General features: G+C 37.6%; 1 protein-coding gene across 1 annotated transcript in view; it reads left to right on the forward strand.

Moving 5' to 3' along the window:
* Atg14 (autophagy related protein 14) overlaps positions 1-22,017 on the forward strand; it is a 49,116-nt gene that overhangs the window by 24,293 nt on the left and 2,806 nt on the right. The window contains exons 4-5 of the mRNA XM_089106472.1: positions 804-980; positions 2,279-2,384. Coding sequence (XP_088962598.1) covers positions 804-980; positions 2,279-2,384 — 283 coding nt within the window. The remainder of the gene's footprint in view (positions 1-803; positions 981-2,278; positions 2,385-22,017) is intronic.

The following is a 22,017-nucleotide window of genomic DNA, read 5'->3' on the forward strand; positions in this document are numbered from 1 at the left end:
TATGATTATAGGGCCCTAGGGAAGCCCCTTGGGTCCTTGCCCCCTACAAATATTTCCTACTCCAATTATCAAATATAAATGTTTTATACCTCTTTTGATACACAATTACGTAGTGATTACTCAGATAATGGTCCGAAAAGATTCTTTGCTAATCATTGAAGATCATTAAAATTGAAGCCTGACTGTCCAAAATCAAAGCTCATCAATCTCGTATTTGACAAATTGATTTATTTGATTTATAGAACGATTTCATAGAAATATTAACAAAATCACTACAAAATATATAATAAATTAACATAAATTATCAAAAATATTTATAAATTATCGTTATCTCAGCGAGAGAGATGGCTCGCTGTGCTGCAAATTGAAAGTTCAAAAGCCCCTTTTAAGTGTTGAAATCGACCAAGTAAACGTGACTCTCCATTAACATCCTACGTCCTCCTGGGCATCATCAACGCCTAACATTGAATTGGATATAAATTTAAATTTTTTTTCGAATTATTGTTGTGTTACTTTTTATAGCGTCGCCTATTTTTATTTCACGAACTTTTTATCCTAAACTGTTGTGGTATTTTTGAGCTGTTTTATCCTCTTTTTTTCTTATCATAAATGATGGTTAAGGAAACGTACGGTTAGATGTTGAATCCATGGTTAAATTTTCATGTTATTCGGTCTGTAGTTCTTGCCCACATTTTGACTTTAGTTTTAACTTAATTTTACTACTTAAGTTATTTTGGGTATTTTATATTATGAGACATATTTGACATGAGGTAATTTTGTTCAGACGTTGTACTCAATTTCAGGAATTTTGTTAGTGAATATCACCCGCAAAAACTGAAAAGATATCTCTGTCGCCTAACGTTCAATTTATTATACCTTGCTCAGCATCGTCACTTTCCAAAGACCGTGATTGATGTCCCATACAATCCAGTCAAGATATTACATTTACTGATTGAAGACGACATCAACAATAGAGTTGAGTAAGTATTTCTCAAGTATCGATATTATGTATCAATATAGTATCGCATGGTGTCGATATAAATAGTGCGATATATGCATTTATATAGTATCGCTCATGTTTAGACCTTTTCTATGAAAGGTTTTGTGGTCAAAAGCGACTTTGAGGTGTAAGCCGATTGATACAAAAATAATATTGCTACAATGATGCAGTCCTGATATTAATTAAAAGTGTGTGTGAGTCGTATCTGCACACAAATCCCGTCTCGTGGACGGTCCCAAGGCTCAAGTTCATTTATTTTTCAATCATATACACATAATAAACTAAATATACAAATATCTGGCTGAAAAACAAGCTCGTTTTTGCACAGATAAAAAAAAAACTAAAGAAATGAATGGATAATCAATCAAAGAAAGACATGGTCAAGATGAAAGAAAAAAAAAACAGACATAATAATAATTACTTACCCCGGTACAGAAGACATCCAGAAAAGTCTTTTGACTATCTTTTTGCTGAGTCAAAAAGCTATTGGGCTATGTGAACTAAACTTTTACGGATAGATCTGTAAGGAAAATGTGGATACGGAAAGGTTTTTACCTCCACAAAGTTTCTACCTCTCTACCTTCCTGAATATTGGCTTCATATGCACTTCAAAAGTTTTATTATTAGGCAAAGGTATCCTTCAGGAATGGACCTACAGCCTAAATTAAGGCAAAGAAAAATGAGTTTTTAAGCTTTTATATCCCCTCACTCCTACTTGCAAGGTATGAAAGACGCTCTGAAAAATAGATCCTTAAGCTTCTGAGAATTCCAAAATTTCAAACACTCAATTTCTTTTCAAATCCTGAGAACGCATTGACGGTCATGATAACCACTTTGAAGAGAAATACTAAATCATAAAACAGTTGAACTTTTAAAAATTAATTACAAAATTTGAAAAAAAAATCTTATAAGGCCTGGTGGGCTTAGTATTCGGCTCAAGATCTCCCCTCCCCTTGCCTCAGTCCATGCCTGATTCTTCCCCAAGTATTTGTCGTCGATAAATAGAAATTTTTATTTTCTTTTTGTTTGTGTTAATTTTAGAAATCGTATCAACTTTTCCCTGGTCTGCATAAATTCTTTCGACGTTTTCCGATGATTCCCAGCAATTAGTGTATAATTCACCTGTTTTTTGTTTTGGTGAAGTGAGCACCTTGACTCTTTTACCGCTCTAAGTAAATGGTACTTTTGAATATAAACAATATATTACATGATACTTAGCACTTGCCAAATCATAAACAGCTGAGTTAAATAAATTGGTATTAATTTGCTCGTTTTAAGTGCTTCAAGCGTCAACTGTGACATGGCCATCGACTACACAATTGAGGACGACGATTCTTTTGATGAAGAAAACGAGGAAACGCAAGGACATAATGATTGGGAACCGGTAAGGGTTTGCATTCAGTATTTGGGTATCAGAAAATTATGTCTCCATTTTTAGTAAATTTAACTGGAGAATGGAACGACATTTATTATTCTCCTAGACGAGTTTACTGTCTAGATCACTTTTTTTTATTTTTTTTTCTTTCCCGTTATTAATTTACAAATTTTTGGACAGGCTTCTCGACCCTCTGTTTTAAGAATGATTATTTTTGCCCAAAGCTGGACATATGGCTTTTTGATACCTGACTGATGAATTCCATTTCTTTAGGCCATTTTAAAACAAGCTTGTTTATTCTTGCTTGTAATTATACTGATGATTCTTATTGTAGTGGTATTTATTGTCTAAACCTTGAAGCGTAAAAATAAATAATTTTTTATGTGTTGTCTTCCGCTACACAGCCTAAGTCTGACATGTTTTAAAACATATGATGTTTTATGGGGTATCACCCATATATCAAAGGATGAAAAGTTTACCAGAAGTCTGACCTTAGGATGCAAAAATGATAAAAACAGTTCTGACTTTACGTGTCTGACTACAGGTGTCTTACGGCAAAAAAAAAGGAAAAAAAAAGTCTTGTATAGGCTTGGGCGAAAGGCTACAGATTATGATAACTGATTGGACTGAGCTTTATTAGCTTCGAATGGAAAGTGCATTGATAATGGAATTTGGGCATCATAGAGAGCCTACTTGCTGATCCTCGAACCCAATACCGAATTTCGTATCCCATGTTTTTTTTTCTTCAAAAGATATTGTGCTATCGGAGTTTTCAATCGGAGGCATTTTCTTCTAGATTTTGTTGTCGCCCTTAATTTCAAAAAAATACTTTTTTTGTTATTTTCATTGATAAGTGCCTTTTTTTGTTATTTCCAATGATAAACTAAAATATTGTCCCTCCCCTAGAATTTGAAAAATCCACCTCGCCCTACATTTTTATTAATTGACACCACTGTGTGGTCCGAAGAGTTTTTAGAGGATCTTTAATCACTAGTTTTATTATAAGAGGTTTCACTTCGTAGAAGATCGGAGAAACCTGTCGAGATAAAGACAAGACTTGTGTCTTTACCCCTGATTGAAATTAAACGTGACATAATATATGTAGTTATGTACTGTATGCTACGTAAATTGAAGCCACAGTGTTCAGTTAATCAATACTCCTATCATGCTTTGTTTTTCTAGCGATAAGCAGCCTATAACTCGGAGACGGCAAGGGATCTGAAAGTTTCCCGATTTAGGGGTTAAGGGACAGAAAAACAAGAAGTTACAAAATTTTGATTATTTATTCAGAATTCTTGTTTCTAGTCTACTATATATTATCCAAATGAAGTTAAAGAAAACTGTCCAATGTATGAAAGTAAAGTTCCTAAGCAGTAAGTATTTCTAGACTTGTGCATTTCTAGACATTCAGCTATGTGTTTTGCGAAAGAGTAACTATACCCCTCCTTTGCCCTTTTTGCTACCCGGTCCTCCGGTGACCACCCAAGATGTCGATAAAAATTTTGAGATAGTCATCTTATTCATATAGTCGAAAGGTCCAATAAATTTGCCTCTGAGGTTGATCCCCACGGCTCTTAGAACAAGGGCTGTCAATAATGTAAATTACCAACAGAACGACTTACAGGGATCGTTCTCTTTGTCAAAAGGACCAAAAACTGTGATCTGAGGAAGAGGTGCAGCTGGCCTAGAAAAGGACTAAAAAGCTTTTTGTCCGTGATCATTTTGAAACTTACAGGTGTAAGATTTTAGGCCAAGAGGAACCAAACATAGAATAATTTTTTTCTTTCAGGAGCAGTGTCCGCACCTTCCAAAAAATGAAGCCCTAAGTGAGCCCGAAACTAGTATCCTTAGTACTTGGGCTAAGGGAACCCCGATGCAGGAGGAAAATAGAAAAAAAGAATATTGGCCCCTCTATAACAAACCCAACAAAGGGCCAGAGAGAGTCCAAAAGTTTCTTCCCCGATCGCTTTGTATAGAGGGGGTGGTTGTAGAAACTTGATAGTGGGTTTAATCGATTGTAAATATAAGTTCCGGTACCCTTTTTAGGATCAAAATTGATTCGGGGACAACCTGGCCCCCTACCGTGCTCTTTTCTTCGACTTGGCTTCCTTGGCTCCCATGATATTGGGTCAAAAATCTGAGAAAACCATGTTGTTCAGATACGTTGAAAGGTCTAGTTAGTAACCCTGAGAGGTCGACATCAGTCCCCAAAGTCCTCGGGGCAATATGCCTAAATTAATTAATTATCTGTTGCTTCCAGATAGATTTTAGTAAAAAAGGTATCCATATTCGGTCTTAGTTGTCTGATCAGCTAGGAGCTCTTAGGGATCGTCCGCTACGCCAAGATCTCCAGAGTTTCCCAAACGATACACTGTGGAAAGAACACGCATACTTGAATAAATGTAAAGACCCTATGTGCACCCGAGCTTTCAAATTATCTGCATTATTTAAGGAATGGCTTGGGGGACGGGGCTCAAAATTTCAGGGAGTGTGGAGGGATTAAGTGGGTCTTAAATTTTGACTTTGGGGAGCGGGAGAAGTATAAGTCTGTTGAAATAGCATGGTGAAAGCAAGGGCTGAGAAAAGTAAGAAGGGAGAGGGGGTAAGGAGACTCCACGTTTTATATCGGGGGCGGGGAAGGGCCTAAATAAATTTTATGTCTAATCCGCTAAAACGTTTTATTACTATATGCTCCTGTGTTACTTTTAAGCCATGTAGAGATAAGTAGAGAGGTAAATCAAAAGGTGGTATGTGTTGCCAGTTTATAAAAATAGCGTATCTCCAAGATTTCGGGTGAAAATTTGGGTACCAAACATGGGCGCCCAGAAGCTCACTTCCAGGGGGGGGCAAACCTCGTCTAATTGGCACTATTAATGCTATATAATATAAATCTCAGAACAAAATATTAAAATAATGCAACATCATTCAGCCAGAGGGGGAGGCGGACGCCCCCCAGCCCCCTTATGGGCGCCCATAGTATCCAGTTGAAACTTTCAGGGGACTTTGGGGGAGCGGTAACTGTACGTTGAATTATTACCTGGGGTAGGAGATAGAAATGAATCAAAAGGCGCTATGTGCATTATGCTTATCGAATTTATATATCTGCAGTATTTCCGAAATGGCGGGTGGAATGGAGTTGAAACTTTCCGGCTGATTAGGAGAATGAGGATAAAGAAACTACAAATTTTGTTTATTGCAAAATTTTCAACCTTTGCTCAATGTATTTTGTTTGTGGTTAGCCTAAACGTTTTGGACTATAAACTGCTATGGGACTTGGAATACAAGCACAATTGATTTTTTTTTGGGGGGGGGGGACTATGTGGACTTAGAAACTTAACTTGGAGAAGGAGCAGAGAAGGGCAACATAGTTTCTCAAATTTACCTAAAAGTTTCGACACTTCAAGCCCCTGTGGGACTAGATTCTAGTCGCGGTGAACTAGCGACGTAAATCAAAAGACACGATACTTGCCAAGGTTAAAAAATAGAGTATCCGCAATGTTGTGTGTGTGTGTGTGGGGAGGGGGGGGGGGTTAAGTGCACATACATTTTTGGCCTAGGGAGGGTGCAGGGGTATATTTAAAGAAACTATATGTATCCAGACTATCAAAACAGTATTCCTTCAATGTCTAGGGAATGGCTTGGGGGATGCAGCTGAAATTTTCAGGTATTGTGCTGGAAGCACCAAATTATTTTTGTGGGGGAAGAAGCGGCTAAAAATGTTAGGTCTTCGATTCAGCTGTGCTTTTTTGCACTATAAGCACCAATGCTGATTAGTATTAATTAAAAAAAAACTTTTTCAACAAAATAAGTTTATAACAAAATAACTTACAATCCTCACTCTGAGGGCTGTGGGAGGGTTGTCATCCCCAAAGACCTAATTTCCAGAACTTTCAACTACGTGGAACATAATGGCTATCTCAAAATTTTGATTGGACTGTTTGAGGAAATGGTGGGCTCGAGAGGGGGGTTGGTTGCCCTCCAGTCACTATCGACTGTTAAAAAGGGCACTAGCCCTTTCAATTTGCATTTGAATGAGTCCTTTTTAAATTTTCTACGGCAACGCTTTCTATAAAAACCTTATATGCCCCCATGGCATAACTTACAACCCTTGCCATGAGGCCTCCGAGGGAATATCATCCTCAAAGACCCAATTTCCAAAACCTTCAACTATGTTGAACAAAATGGCTATCTCAAAATTTTGATTGTATGTGTTTGGGGAAATGACGGGCGTCAAAGGGGGGTTAGTTGCCCTCCAATCACTTTCAACTATTAAAAAGGACACTAGCCATTTCAATTTCAAAATCGAATGAGCACTTTTTGAAGTTTCTACGACAACCCTTTCTGTAAAAACCTTATATGCCCCCAAGGCTTAACTTACAACCCTTGCCCTGAGGGATGCGGGGGGGGGAGTTGTCATCCTAAAAGACCTAATTTCAGAACTTTCAACTATGTTGAACAGGTGGGAGGCACTTGTGCCGAATCCTAACCCATTATGGGGTACCACCTCCATGTTGAAAATGCGGTAATGAGGTGCGTGGCAGGTGGCACCGTTCCCCGTCTAATGATGCATGGCAATGGATTTATGGGCTTTGTTGGGCTAATCACCCGGCAAAGCTTCTTGTACCTGGTTATGATTAACAACAAAAAGCCTCGGACCAAACAGCCATTTAGACGACGACCTGTAGCACGTCGACCAAACGGACCTGTTTACGGTAGCCCACTGCAATGTACGAGGTCTCTGATCTAAGTTTGACCAGTTCCTACATTTAGTGAACTCGGTCAAGCCATCTATCATGTGCATCACTGAGACCAATCTAAACCAAGAAATTCAGAGCAGTGAGGTTGCCATACAGGGATACACGCTCCTCAGGCGGGATCGAGAGCGTACTGACGGCGCTAAATACAGAGGAGGAGGTGTCGCTGTTTATCTACAGAGCCATGTACCTTATTCATGCCTGAACATACCAGATTCAGCAGGCGAAGAAGCTCTGTGGGTCAGAGTGACCCTCCCAAATAAATCCGTGATTGTCGGTACCGTGCATAACCCTCCAACTTACCAGATTACCAGCTACCTTGAAGCCTCCCTTGAATATATTCGGGGCAAGTACGCTAAGTCTGCCATTATCCTTCATGGAGACTTCAACGTCCATCATAGCGTGTGGCAAAGCAAAAATACTGATAGGGAAGGGTCGGACCTTTATGATCTATCTCTCTCTTACGGGCTGGAACAACTGGTCGATTTCGACATGTATCACGGCCCAAACGGATCATCTCGTTTTCTCAGCAGTGGAGAGCCTTCCTCCTGGAAGGCCCAGAGAAAGCTGCAGATAAGTACCAGCAGGCCATAGTTAACTCTGTCGAAAAGCATATCCCTTCAAAGCGGATCCAGGTGTCCAGTAAGGACAAACCTTGGTTCAACGCCCAGTGTAAGAAGACAATCCGAGGAAAGCAAAAGGCACACAAGCGATGGCTACTTTCGAAGAGCGAAGAGGACAAAATTGCATTCATAAATGCGCGCAAAGATGCAGTTCGAGCGATTCGGAAGTACCGGGCTCAGTATAAGGAGAAATTCGCCACCAAGCTTCAACTTGCTTCGGCAAAGAGTTGGTGGAAAATTGTCAAGGAGGCTTTACTGTCGTCCAAGGGGACCGCAATTCCTTCTCTCCAGAGTAACGGGACCGTGGTACAAGATCCACAGGCAAAGGCTGAAGCTCTTGCTAAGGCTCTTGCCGAATTCTCGAATCTAGACGATGACGGTAGAGAAGTGCCAAAATTCTCCGACCGAACCGACACTGTCCTGGAACGCGTGAATTTTTCTGCTCCCAAGATCCTTCGCATTCTGCAACATCTGGATGTGACCAAAGCCACGGGTCCTGACAACATACCAAGTGTTCTCCTCAAGTCCTGCAATGCCGAACTAGCTGGACCCTTGTCATTGCTTTTCCGGCTGTGCTTTTGCTCCGGAACCTTCCCACGAACATGGAAGTCCGCCCATGTTATACCTACTCTAAAGCCAGAAGGCGATCCAACGAGCCTGGGCTCCTACACGCCTATTAGCCTTCTCTCCTGTGTTTGCAAAGTCTACGAGAGCGTCTCCAATAAAACACTTCATCAGTACCTGGAATCAAATGACCTTCTAGGCGATCTTTAATATGGATATCGCCGGAAACGCTCAACATTAGACTGCCTAGTGGCCCAGTATCAGAAGTGGATAGAACTACTGGCAATGGGATACGACATCAGGCTACTATCCTTCGACATTGTGAAAACTTTTGACAGAGTATAGCCCCTTGGCCTGCTAAAGAAACTTTGTGTGTATGGGGGTTGTGGACGCCTGCTAGAATAGATTGAGAATTTCCAGTACAATCATTTATACCGGGCTGTTCCAGGCGGTTTCGTTTACTGTGGACGTTGAATGAAATCATGGGTGCCCCACTGGGGTACCCCTGCTTACCCCAGTACTGGTTTTTGGGACCCAAACCTTTCTTTATATACACATAAGACAAATGGGTGATTACCTATCAAGCCCTCTAGAAAACTTTGCCGACGATACACTCAGCCGTCCCTAAAAACAAAGACCCAACACAAGCCTCCCTTTCCCTACAGATGGATCTTTTGAAAATTGAAAAGTGGTCTGAGGCATGGATGATCAACTTCAATGCATCGAAAACAAAGGATCTTCTAATTACCCGATCAACGCTGCCGCGTGAACACCCCAGTATCATCTTCAAAAATGAAGCTATAAAGTGAGTCGACGAGCTTCGTCTACTGGGGATTCATTTCTCCACCGATCTCTCTTGGAACAACCACCTCGATAGGGCGAGAACCTCCTGCGCAAGAAAGCTGGGAGTTACTCTTCGCTGCAAAAACCTTCTTCCATCAAACTCGATCATCCCACTCTACAAGTCTTGCATCAGACACATAGCGGAATATGGATGCCCGCTATTTGCTGGTGCTCCGAAAACGCTGTTGGCACCACTTCAGAAGATCCGGAATAGGGCAAATAGGGCGGGCTGCACTTCTACACAAGAATTGCTCCAGCCTCTAAATGAAAGGTTTGATGTAGCGTCGATGGCTGTTGTCTACAAGTATATGAATTCGCCTCCCTCAGACGAGCTCTCTCGAATTGTGCCCCCCTTTGTCCAGCTAACAAGGCAGACACGAAGGCACACAGCTCGGTCCAATTATCTAAGGGAGGATACGCCGAAAACCGAGTACTTGAGGAACAGCTTCATGTGGCGTTGCACTTCTATCTCGAACGATCTTCCTGGGGATATTATCCCTGCAAATCCCTCTATTGACACCTTCAAAAGAAGGTTCAATAGACATTTAAAATCTCGAGGCCATTGAAAGAGGTAAATGAATAGTGGCATATCAGATACTTTGAAGTACCTGGCGCCCTGAATATTGGAAAAAAAAACAAAAAAAAACAAAAAAAAAACAAAATGGATATCTCAAAATTTTGATTGGATGTGTTTGGGAAAAGATGGGCGTGGGAGGGGGTTAGCTGCCCTCCAATCACTTTCGACTATTAAAAAGGGCACTAGCCCTTTGAATTTCCAATCTAATGAGCCCTTTTTCAAGTCTCTACGATAAAGCTTTCAATAAAAACCATATATGCCCCCAGGGCATAACTTACAACCCTTCACCCTGAGGACTTTGGGAGGAGTGTCCTCCTCAAAGACATAACTTCCAGACCTTTCAACTGCGTTGAACATAATGGCTATCTCAAAATTTCGATGGGATCTGTTTGGGGAAATGGTGGGTGTGGAAGAAGTGTTAGTTGGCTTCCAATTACTTTCGACTATTAAAAAGGGCACAAGCCTTTCCAATTTCCAATCGAATGAGCCTTTTTTGAAGCTTCTACGACAACTCCTTCGATACGAATTGCCCTGGTCTAAAAGATAAAAAATAATACATTGTGTCAACATCGTTCTTTACTTAGGCAGCGCTATTGCGCTGCCTATGATTCATTCACGTCTATGTAGCGAAGTGCATGGAAACATACCATAAAAACGAGAAAATGTATAAGAACGAAGAAAAACGAGTTCAATAACAGCCAATGAAAAAAGAGAGGAAAATGAAAATTTTAAAAGTGCACCGGACAGTTATAAAAATACAAGCATTAAAAACAAAAACTAAACTGGAAGACTTTAGCAACGGTGGAAAGGTTTAGTTTTTTATTAATAAGGTTTATCTTTTTTACGTTTTCGGACTTTTATCTATGTATTTTGGTTATGCACTGAGCCCTGTTGAGCTGTTGAGGTATCGACTACATTTGATTTTTTTCACTTTTCGTCATTAGCTATGATTTAACTCATTTCCTCGTTTTCCTGGGTTTTTTGCCATTCTTAGCCAGTGTGGTCTCAGAAAATATTAAAAAAGCATGATATGTTGTGATGCTATCAAAGTAGTGTATCTGCAATATCTCTGGGTATTGGGGTCATGTTTACCTCAGATTTTTCTTTTTAGCAGATATAAATCTAAAGACACTGTATGTATCCAGGCCATCAAAATAGGACATCTTCAATATGTTAGAAACGGCTTGGGATCTACAGTTGCAGCTTTCAGGTAGCCTGAGGGGGGGGGGTGCAAAGGGACTTTAAATTTTTTGCTGAGCGGGATTGATTAAAATTTTTTGAATCAAACCAATCTAAATGTTTTGCACTATAAGTATCCTCCACGGTTAAGTAGTGAGGTAAATCAAAAGACACTGTGTGTTGCCAGGTGATCGAAACAGTATATCTGAGATATTCGCGGAACATCTTTGGGATTCAAGCTGAAAGTTTTAGTGTGTGTGTGGGGGGGGGGGGGAAGGGGACTTCATATTTGTGTCCAAAGGCTTAGTTTCCCCCAGAATACATGCCCAGTAAGTTGATAGCTGACTAGAGAGAAAGGAAATTTGGGACCATTTAGAGTGTTACGATTCAATACAGTTTGTTGCTATACTTTTTGTCTTCATTGAATTTCCCAATGTTTCCGAATTCCCTGGAATACTAAGCCAATCTGATAAAACACCATTTTTTTGGTCACGTTTCAAGTATCGATTCAACCAGTCTTCGTAATGTTTTTGTTTTCATTGAAGTCTACCTGGCACTGTCTACATGTCCTGCAGGTTACGACTATATCAGAGACGAAAACTGGTCGGACAACAAAGACCAAACGTAACCGTGTTTTTTACTAAAAACTGTTCAGTAATTTGAGAACAATGTGTCGACCCCAGAGGCGTATTTATTAGAACCTTTAACATTTCTAAACATAACGCTATCTTGAAATTTGGTTCGATATCATTAGAGTTATGGGGGGATTGGGAAAAGGTTGCGGACAAGGTCCTCGGAGTTCGGAAGAACTCGATGCTGCTGAGGAGGGCCGTTGTAATGCGTCTTGCGTCTACCAGGACCTCGGTAATTCAACAATCATTACGATTCCCTTTGTGATTATATACCAGTAGGATTATACCTGTCTTCTAGTCTTGAGGTATTAAAATAGTTAAACTAGATTGAAACACGAAAATATTTACCCTAAGAAATTCTTTGTTTATTTCCTGTAAACTTTATAAGTTTCTTTTTGTATGTTATGACATAAAAACTCACTGTTGAGAATTTATACCGTTTTCAGTAAAGAGCAAATGACACTCCAGCATTTAGGAGTTTCGAGGGGGTAACCTCATTCTTATTCGTCCGATTGTTTATTTCTGTTCGGTTTAGTTTGACTGTTAACTTCAATTCTTTATCAGTCACATATCGACAAGATTACCCTTAAAGGAGAGGCAATAGAAACAGTAAGGGAATTTAAATATGCAAGTACTCTGGTCGGATAAATAAATAGCTACACTTATTGAGAAAACCTAGACCCGAAATTTGATTCCCGTGTTGAGATTTTGTGAGAGCATCTCATAGTGATCCAAAAAAGAAGAAAACCAAGACATTATTCACCACAAATGGTCATTATGTAGCCAACACGAAGTCAGCAGTAAGAAATAGACTGTAGGTTGACCTTGACCCTTTGTTGTTTTGACCTCAAGAGAATATCTACAGAGCCGTACTAAGGTGCAAATTAATCATCTAAGGGAAACAGAAGGAAGGGCGTCAGATAAAATATTTGACAAGTACGTTCAACCTAGCTCAACCAAGCTCAACATGAAGCCGTGGAGCAGATTCAGTAGATGTAACAGACGTTGGAAACGGACCTAACTAAACATCGTGACCATAGTGGTATAAGACAGAACAAAATAAAGTCCTACCAGTGTCCATTGGCATCAGGCAAAATGGATCATCTCGTTTACGCAGAAAATAAATTTAGTTGCTTATAAAAACGATTTATAGAAGACTATGGTCATAGAACTGAATTTTAGAGCTGACCTACCTGGAATCTACAATTTAAGTTTTGATTTTTATTCTACAGCTTCGACTGTTTCGCCTATAAGATCTTCCTCCTGGTAAAGACACGGTCTGGTAATATACAATGCTTCTCAGTTCAAAGGCGGATCTAGAGCAAAATCTTGGGGGGGGAATGTGATAAGGGTGTCAATAATTTACCAAATTGACAAGTCTATTTTAAAAAAGAGTTACAAAAAAACGAAAAAAAAAACAGATGAGGGCACAAAAAAAAAAAATAAAAAAAAAGATTTGAGAGTCGGCTCGGATTTCTCGGATCCTCTTTGGATCCACCCCTGTCTCAGTTGTTCACATTATCATCAATTGCTCGACTTCGTATCTGTTAAGCATGTCCCTCATTGTAAAAATTGGCTATGAAAAAAAAAAACCAGTGTGTTTGAAATCACGAAAAGGACACTGAATCAAAATCAGGAAATAAAATAAAAGGGCAAATAGCGTATTGTCACTTTTTTTTATTATTTTGTTTTTTCATTGGTGAAATGGAATAAAACCTATTTTCTGTTAGGTTTTGTATGTATTTTGATTTTAGTTGTAAATTATTTCAAATTTACTCAATCAGAACTGATTATTACATTATTATTTTCAACTGGCGAGTGAAGCTTATTCACGAATTGCATCTATTAACAGAAATATTCCGTTTCGGTCTGAATTTAATTTATAATTATCTAGTCTAAAGTGTTCATAGATAGGTCAGTTGAGCTTTTCAAACTTTAATTTTACTTCGAAAGCATGTTTTTTTTATTAAAAGGAATACTATGCTTACTGCTTTTAAAAAAAAGGTAATCTGTTCCTTCTAATAAGGGTGAGAATAAGGACAATAATTCTTTGAATATCCATTTTTTCTCCTTTTATTAAACTGACTTTAAGAATAAGTGAGTTTCTGGCTCAGTCTTCATCTTGATCTAAACCACAAAACTACCAAAAATCTTACCGACTGTGAGTCAGTCTCACAATGATTGAATAGCATCAATGCTATTCATTGAATAGCATCAATGCTATTCATTGAATAGCATCAATGCCTTCTGAAACATAATTAAATAAAAAAAACAAGTTTTTTAAACTGAAAGTAAGGAGCGACATTAAAACTTAAAACGAACAGAAATTATTCCGTATATGAAAGGGGCTGTCCCCTCCTCAACGCCTCGCTCTTTACGCTAAAGTTTGACTCTGTCTCACAACTTTATTTTTTAAAACAATAAAAAACTTTAGCGTAAAGAGCGAGGCGTTGAGGAGGGGACAGCCCCTTTCATATACGGAATAATTTCTGTTCGTTTTAAGTTTTAATGTCGCTCCTTACTTTCAGTTTAAAAAACTTGTTTTTTTATTTAATTTCTGATCGTTTTTTAGTTAATGCAGCTTTTGTTTTGGCTCACCGTCATTGAATAAGTAAACAAAATTTGCATAAAAAATTTACTTTTCTTTTGCTAATTGGCTCTCTCTAAATTTAGTTCTGACGTAATTTACAAATTAACTTACGTAACGAACTTCTATATTCGTATATTTTTCTTCTGGCAAAAAATACAAAGTTACAGATTTTTGCAGATATGAGCTTGAAACCTATGTTATAGGGTTTTCTGATACGCCGAATCTGACGGTGTGATTTTCATTAAAATTTTTTCACTTGTAGGGGATGTTTCCCCCCTCTTTAAAAAATCAGGTAAGTTTTCTCAGGCTCGTAGCCTTGATGAAAAATACTAAACTTAATAAAATTCATATATTTAGAATCAGCTTTATAAGCCCATTATTTTTATACATTTATTAAAAAAAAATTCCCTTTTTTAAAATTTTGAATTAATTTTTAGCTGTATCGCTTGTTTTTTTTTTTTTTTTTTTTTTATTAAGTATATTTTATTACTTATATGATGGGGTTCTCCCCTTTGTAAATAACACGCACTTTAAGTTAAGATTTAAAAAAAAATTTAATTAACACACCCCTGAATCACAAAGGCCGTTTGATTAGAATAGATAGCTCTTTTGAAAGCACTAAAAAAAACTGTAGCTTAAAGAGCGAGGTATTGACTTGGGGGAGGACCCCATCATATACGTAATAATTTCTGTTCATTTGAAGTTCTAATGTTGCCTCTTACTTTCAGTTGAAAAAACTAGTTTTTTTTAATTTAATTTCTGATCGTTTTTTAAATAATGCTTGGAAATCCGGCGCCCCCTTCATAGAAATGTCCCTTACCCATGCAAAATTCCTCTATGGAAAGATCCTCCCATGTAAACCCCTCCCCCAGCCCCCCCTACCAGAAAAAATCCACCCGGAAAATGTCTGTATCCTTCGCAATAACCTATACTATATGTAAACAATAGGCCCTGCCCCTCCCCCAGCCAATCCCGTTTTATAGAGTTTCGGTTATGAAGGAGGCTGTCCCCTCCGCAACGCCGCGCTCTGTTCGCTAAATTTTTTTTATTGTTTAAAAAAATAGAGTTGTGAGAAAGTCAAACTTTATCGTAATGAGCGAGGCGTTGTGGAGGGGACAGCCCCCGTCATATACGGAATAATTTCTGTGCGTTTTAAGTTTTAACGTCGTTCCTTACTTTCAGTTAAAAAAACTTGTTTTTTTTATTTAATTTTTGAATGTTTTCGAATTAATGCAGGTTTTGATTTTGGCTCACCGTACATGAATAATTAAAACCAAATTTGCATATTATATTTGGTTAAATGGCTTTCTTGAAACTTGTTTAATTTTATTTACGGACGTTTTTATTAGTAATAAATATAATTAACTTAGAATTAACTTACGTAACGACCTTCTATATTCATAAATTTTTAACACGTATATTAGGGGGTTCGCCCCCTAGTCAATACCCTGCTCTTTAAACTATAGTTCGAATTTTTTTTTTTTCCAGTTCTTTAAAAATTACCTCTTAATAATAATCAGTTGATCAGTTGAAAAACTTGTTTTATTTTATTTAATTCCTGATCTTTTTCTTTAATAATGCTGGGAAATCCGGCGCCCCCTTCATAGCAATGTCCCTTCCCCCATGAAAACGTCCTTCATGGAAAGATCCATCCATATAGCCCGCCACCCACTCCATCCCCCCCCAACCAGACAAAATCTCCTCTGAAAAAGTCTGTATACTTCCCAATAACCAATACAATATGTTAACATTGAGTAAAGTTCATAACTTTCAGCCCTCCCCCTGGGGACTTTGGGGGATCAAGTCATCCTAAAAGACATTTTTATCATATTTTCGACCATGCTGAACAAAATGGCTATCTCAAAATTTTGATCGGGTGACTTTGGGAAAAAAATGAGCGTGGGAGGGGGCCTAGTTGCCCTCCATTTTTTTTGGTCAATTAAAAAGGGCAATAGAACTTTTAATTTCCGTTCAAATTAGCCCCCCCACTTTTTTATTGCACCAATGGTTCTTAACCATAACCCCTGGGGAAAAAAAAAAAAAAAAAAAAACAAACAAACAAACACATAAACACGCATCCGTGATCTTTCTTCTGGCAAAAAATGGAAAGTTCCACATTTTTGTAGATAGGAGCTTGAAACCTCAACTGCAGGGTTCTCTGATACGCTGAATATGATGGTGTGATTTTCATTAAGGTTCTATAACTGTTAGGGGTCTTTCCCCCTTTTTTCGAAAATCAGCCAAATTTTCTCAGGCACGTAACTTTTGATGGGTAAGATTAAACTTAATGAGACTTATATATTTGAAATCAGAATTAAAATCTGATTCTTTTGATGTATCTATTGGTATCAAAATCCCGTTTTTTAGAGTTTCGGTTACCATTGAGCCGGGTCGCTCCTAACTTACAGTTCGTTACCACGAAGAAATTATTCCGTATATGAAAGGGGCTGTCCCCTCCTCAACGCCTCGCTCTTTACGCTAAAGTTTGACTCTGTCTCACAACTTTATTTTTTAAAACAATAAAAAACTTTAGCGTAAAGAGCGAGGCGTTGAGGAGGGGACAGCCCCTTTCATATACGGAATAATTTCTGTTCGTTTTAAGTTTTAATGTCGCTCCTTACTTTCAGTTTAAAAAACTTGTTTTTTTTATTTAATTTCTGATCGTTTTTTAGTTAATGCAGCTTTTGTTTTGGCTCGCCGTCATTGAATAAGTAAACAAAATTTCCATAAAAATTTTACTTTTCTTTTGCTAAATGGCTGTCTCTAAATTAGGTTCTGACGTAATTTACAAATTAAGTTACGTAACGAACTTCTATATTCGTATATTTTTCTTCTGGCAAAAAATACAAAGTTACAGATTTTTGCAGATATGAGCTTGAAACCTATGTTATAGGGTTTTCTGATACGCCGAATCTGACGGTATGATTTTCATTAAAATTTTTTCACTTGTAGGGGATGTTTCCCCCCTCTTTAAAAAATCAGGTAAGTTTTCTCAGGCTCGTAGCCTTGATGAAAAATACTAAACTTAAAAAAATTAATATATTTAGAATCAGCTTTATAAGCCCATTATTTTTATAAATTTATTAACATCAAATTCCCGTTTTTAAAATTTTGGGTTAATATTGAGCTGTATCGCTTGTTTTTTTTTTTTTTTTTTTTTTTTAATACGTTTTTTTTAATACTTATATTATGGGGTTATCCCCTTTGTAAAAAACACCCACTTTAAGTTAAAATTTAAAAAAAAAAATTAATTCACACACCCCTGAATCACAAAGGCCGTTTGATTAGAATAGATAGCTCTTTTGAAAGCACTAAAAAAAACTGTAGCGTAAAGAGCGAGGTATTGACTTGGGGGAGGACCCCATCATATACGTAATAATTTCTGTTCATTTGAAGTTCTAATGTTGCCTCTTACTTTCAGTTGAAAAAACTAGTTTTTTTAAATTTAATTTCTGATCGTTTTTTAAATAATGCTTGGAAATCCGGCGCCCCCTTCATAGAAATGTCCCTTACCCATGCAAAATTCCTCTATGGAAAGATCCTCCCATGTAAACCCCTCCCCCAGCCCCCCCCCCTACCAGAAAAAATCCACCCGGAAAATGTCTGTATCCTTCGCAATAACCTATACTATATTTAAAAAATAAGCCCTGCCCCTCCCCCAGCCAATCCCGTGTTATAGAGTTTCGGTTATGAAGTAGGCTGGCCCCACATCATAGCCGCGAGCTTTTCGCTAAAGTTTTTTTTTTGTTTGATAATATAGATTTGTGAGAAAGTAAAACTTTAGCGTAAAGTGCGAGGCGTTGAGGAGGGGACAGCCCCTTTCATATACGGAATAATTTCTGTTCGTTTTAAGTTTTAACGTTGTTCCTTACTTTCAGTTAAAAAAACTTGTTTTTTTTATTTAATTTTTGAACGTTTTCGAATTAATGCAGGTTTTGATTTTGGCTCACCGTACATGAATAATTAAAACAAAATTTGCATATTATATTTGGTTAAATGGCTTTCTCGAAACTTGTTTAATTTTATTTACGAACGTTTTTATTAGTAATAAATATACGTAACTTAGAATTAACTTACGTAACGAACTTCTATATTCATAAATTTTTAACACGTATACTAGGGGGTTCGCCCCCTAGTCAATACCCTGCTCTTTAAACTATAGTTCGAATTTTTTTTTCCAGTTCTTTAAAAATGACCTCTTAATCACAATCAGTTGATCAGTTGAAAAACTTGTTTTTTTTTATTTAATTCCTGATCTTTCTCTTTAATAATGCTGGGAAATCCGGCGCCCCCTTCAGTGCCATGTCCCTTCCCCCATGACAACGTCCGTCATGGAAAGATCCTTCCATATAGCCCCCCACCCTCTCCTTCCCCCACCAACCAGAAAAAAACTCCTCTGAAAAAGTCTGTATACTTCCCAATAACCAATACTATATGTTAACATTGAGTAAAGTTCATAACTTTCAGCCCTCCCCCTGGGGACTTTGGGGGATCAAGTCATCCTAAAAGACATTTTTATCATATTTTTGACCATGCTGAACAAAATGGCTATCTCAAAATTTTGATCGGGTGACTTTGGGAAAAAAATGAGCGTGGGAGGGGGCCTAGTTGCCCTCCATTTTTTTTGGTCACTTAAAAAGGACACTAGAACTTTTAATCCCCATTCCAGTGCTCCCTCCTATTATATTCTCTGACCACGTGGTCTGTACGATCACCCCTGGGGAAAAAAAAAAAAAAAAAACAAACAAACAAATCAAAACCCACCCGTGATCTTTATTATGACAAAAAATGTAAAATTCCACATTTTTGTAGATAGGAGTTTGAAACCTCAACAGTAGGGTTCTCTGATACGATGAATATGATGGTGTGATTTTCATTAAGGTTCTATAACTGTTAGGGGGTCTTTCCCCCTTTTTTCGAAAATCAGCCAAATTTTCTCAGGCACGTAACTTTTGATGGGTAAGATTAAACTTAATGAGACTTATATATTTGAAATCAGAATTAAAATCTGATTCTTTTGATGTATCTATTGGTATCAAAATCCCGTTTTTTAGAGTTTCGGTTACCATTGAGCCGGGTCGCTCCTAACTTACAGTTCGTTACCACGAAGAAATTATTCCGTATATGAAAGGGGCTGTCCCCTCCTCAACGCCTCGCTCTTTACGCTAAAGTTTGACTCTGTCTCACAACTTTATTTTTTAAAACAATAAAAAACTTTAGCGTAAAGAGCGAGGCGTTGAGGAGGGGACAGCCCCTTTCATATACGGAATAATTTCTGTTCGTTTTAAGTTTTAATGTCGCTCCTTACTTAAAAAACTGGGTTTTTTTATTTAATTTCTGATCGTTTTTTAGTTAATGCAGCTTTTGTTTTGGCTCGCCGTCATTGAATAAGTAAACAAAATTTGCACAAAAATTTTACTTTTCTTTTGCTAAATGGATGTCTCTAAATTAGGTTCTGACGTAATTTACAAATTAACTTACGTAACGAACTTCTTTATTCGTTTATTTTTCTTCTGGAAGAAAAATACAAAGTTGCAAATTTTTGCAGATATGAGCTTGAAACCTATGTTATAGGGTTTTCTGATACGCCGAATCTGACGGTATAATTTTCATTAAAATTTTTTCACTTGTAGGGGATGTTTCCCCCCTCTTTAAAAAATCAGGTAAGTTTTCTCAGGCTCGTAGCCTTGATGAAAAATACTAAACTTAATAAAATTCATATATTTAGAATCAGCGTTATAACCCCTTTATTTTTATACATTTATTAACATCAAATTCCTGTTTTTAAAATTTTGGCTTACTATTTTGCTGTATCGCTTTTTTTTTTTTTTTTTTTTTTTTTATTACGTATATGTTATTACGTATATGATGGGGTTCTCCCCTTAGTCAATACCACGCTCTTTACGTTAAAAGTTAAAAAAAAATTTAATTCACACACCCCTGAATCACAAAGGCCGTTTGATTAGAATAGATAGCTCTTTTGAAAGCACTAAAAAAAACTGTAGCGTAAAGAGCGAGGTATTGACTTGGGGGAGGACCCCCTCATATACGTAATAATTTCTGTTCATTTGAAGTTCTAATGTTGCTTCTTACTTTCAGTTGAAAAAACTAGTTTTTTTAAATTTAATTTCTGATCGTTTTTTAAATAATGCTTGGAAATCCGGCGCCCCCTTCATAGAAATGTCCCTTACCCATGCAAAATTCCTCTATGGAAAGATCCTCCCATGTAAACCCCGCCCCCAGCCCCCCCCCCCCTACCAGAAAAATCCACCCGGAAAATGTCTGTATCCTTCGCAATAACCTATACTATATGTAAACAATAGGCCCTGCCCCTCCCCCAGCCAATCCCGTTTTATAGAGTTTCGGTTATGAAGGAGGCTGTCCCCTCCTCAACGCCTCGCTCTTTACGAAAAATTTTTTTTATTTTTTAAAAAAATAGAGTTTTGTGAAAGTCAAACTTTAGCGTAAAGAGCGAGGCGTTGAGGAGGGGACAGCCCCCTTCATATACGGACTCATTTCTGTTCGTTTTAAGTTTTAACGTCGTTCCTTACTTTCAGTTAAAAAAACTTGTTTTTTTTATTTAATTTTTGAACGTGTTCGAATTAATGCAGGTTTTGATTTTGGCTCACCGTACATGAATAATTAAAACAAAATTTGCATATTATATTTGGTTAAATGGCTTTCTCGAAACTTGTTTAATTTTATTTACGAACGTTTTTATTAGTAATAAATATACGTAACTTAGAATTAACTTACGTAACGAACTTCTATATTCATAAATTTTTAACACGTATATTAGGGGGTTCGCCCCCTAGTCAATACCCTGCTCTTTAAACTATAGTTCGAATTTTTTTTCCAGTTCTTTAAAAATGACCTCTTAATCACAATCAGTTGATCAGTTGAAAAACTTGTTTTTTTTTATTTAATTCCTGATCTTTCTCTTTAATAATGCTGGGAAATCCGGCGCCCCCTTCATCGCAATGTCCCTTCCCCCATGAACTCGGCCTTCCTGGACAGATCCTTCCCTATAGCCCCCCACCCTCGCCTTCCCCCCCCTACCAGAAAAAATCTCCTCTGAAAAAGTCTGTATACTTCCCAATAACCAATACTATATGTTAACATTGAGTAAAGTTCATAACTTTCAGCCCTCCCCCTGGGGACTTTGGGGAATCAAGTCATCCTAAAAGACATTTTAATCATATTTTGGACTATGCTGAACAAAATGGCTATCACAAAATTTTGATTAGGTGACTTTGGGGAAAAAATGAGCGTGGGAGGAGGCATAATTACCGTCCATTTTTTTGGTAACTTAAAAAGAGCACTAGAACTTTTCATTTCCATTCGAATGAGTCTTCTCGTGATATTATAGGACTACTGGGTCGATACGATCACCCCTGGGGAAAAAAAAAAAAAAAAAACAAACAAACAAACAAATAAACACGCACCCGTGATTTTTCTTCTGGCAAAAAATGGAAAATTCCACATTTTTGTAGATAGGAGCTTGAAACCTCTACAGTAGGGTTCTATGATACGCTGAATATAATGGTGTGATTTTCATTAAGGTTCCATAACTGTTAGGGGGTCTTTCCCCCTTTTTTCGAAAATCAGCCAAATTTTCTCAGGCACGTAACTTTTGATGGGTAAGATTAAACTTAATGAAACTTATATATTTGAAATCAGAATTAAAATCTGATTCTTTTGATGTATCTATTGGTATCAAAATCCCGTTTTTTAGAGTTTCGGTTACCATTGAGCCGGGTCGCTCCTTACTTACAGTTCGTTACCACGAACTGTTTGATACAAGGGACTAAGATTTGCCTCGATGACTTAGGCCGTGCCTGTGGAATTATAAAAGGTGGAATTTGCGTTTAATTTTCTTG

Source organism: Artemia sp. Qi Xiang Cuo, chromosome 20 (genome assembly GCF_049724085.1).
Source record: "Artemia sp. Qi Xiang Cuo chromosome 20, ASM4972408v1, whole genome shotgun sequence".
NCBI classification, from domain to species: domain Eukaryota; kingdom Metazoa; phylum Arthropoda; class Branchiopoda; order Anostraca; family Artemiidae; genus Artemia; species Artemia sp. Qi Xiang Cuo.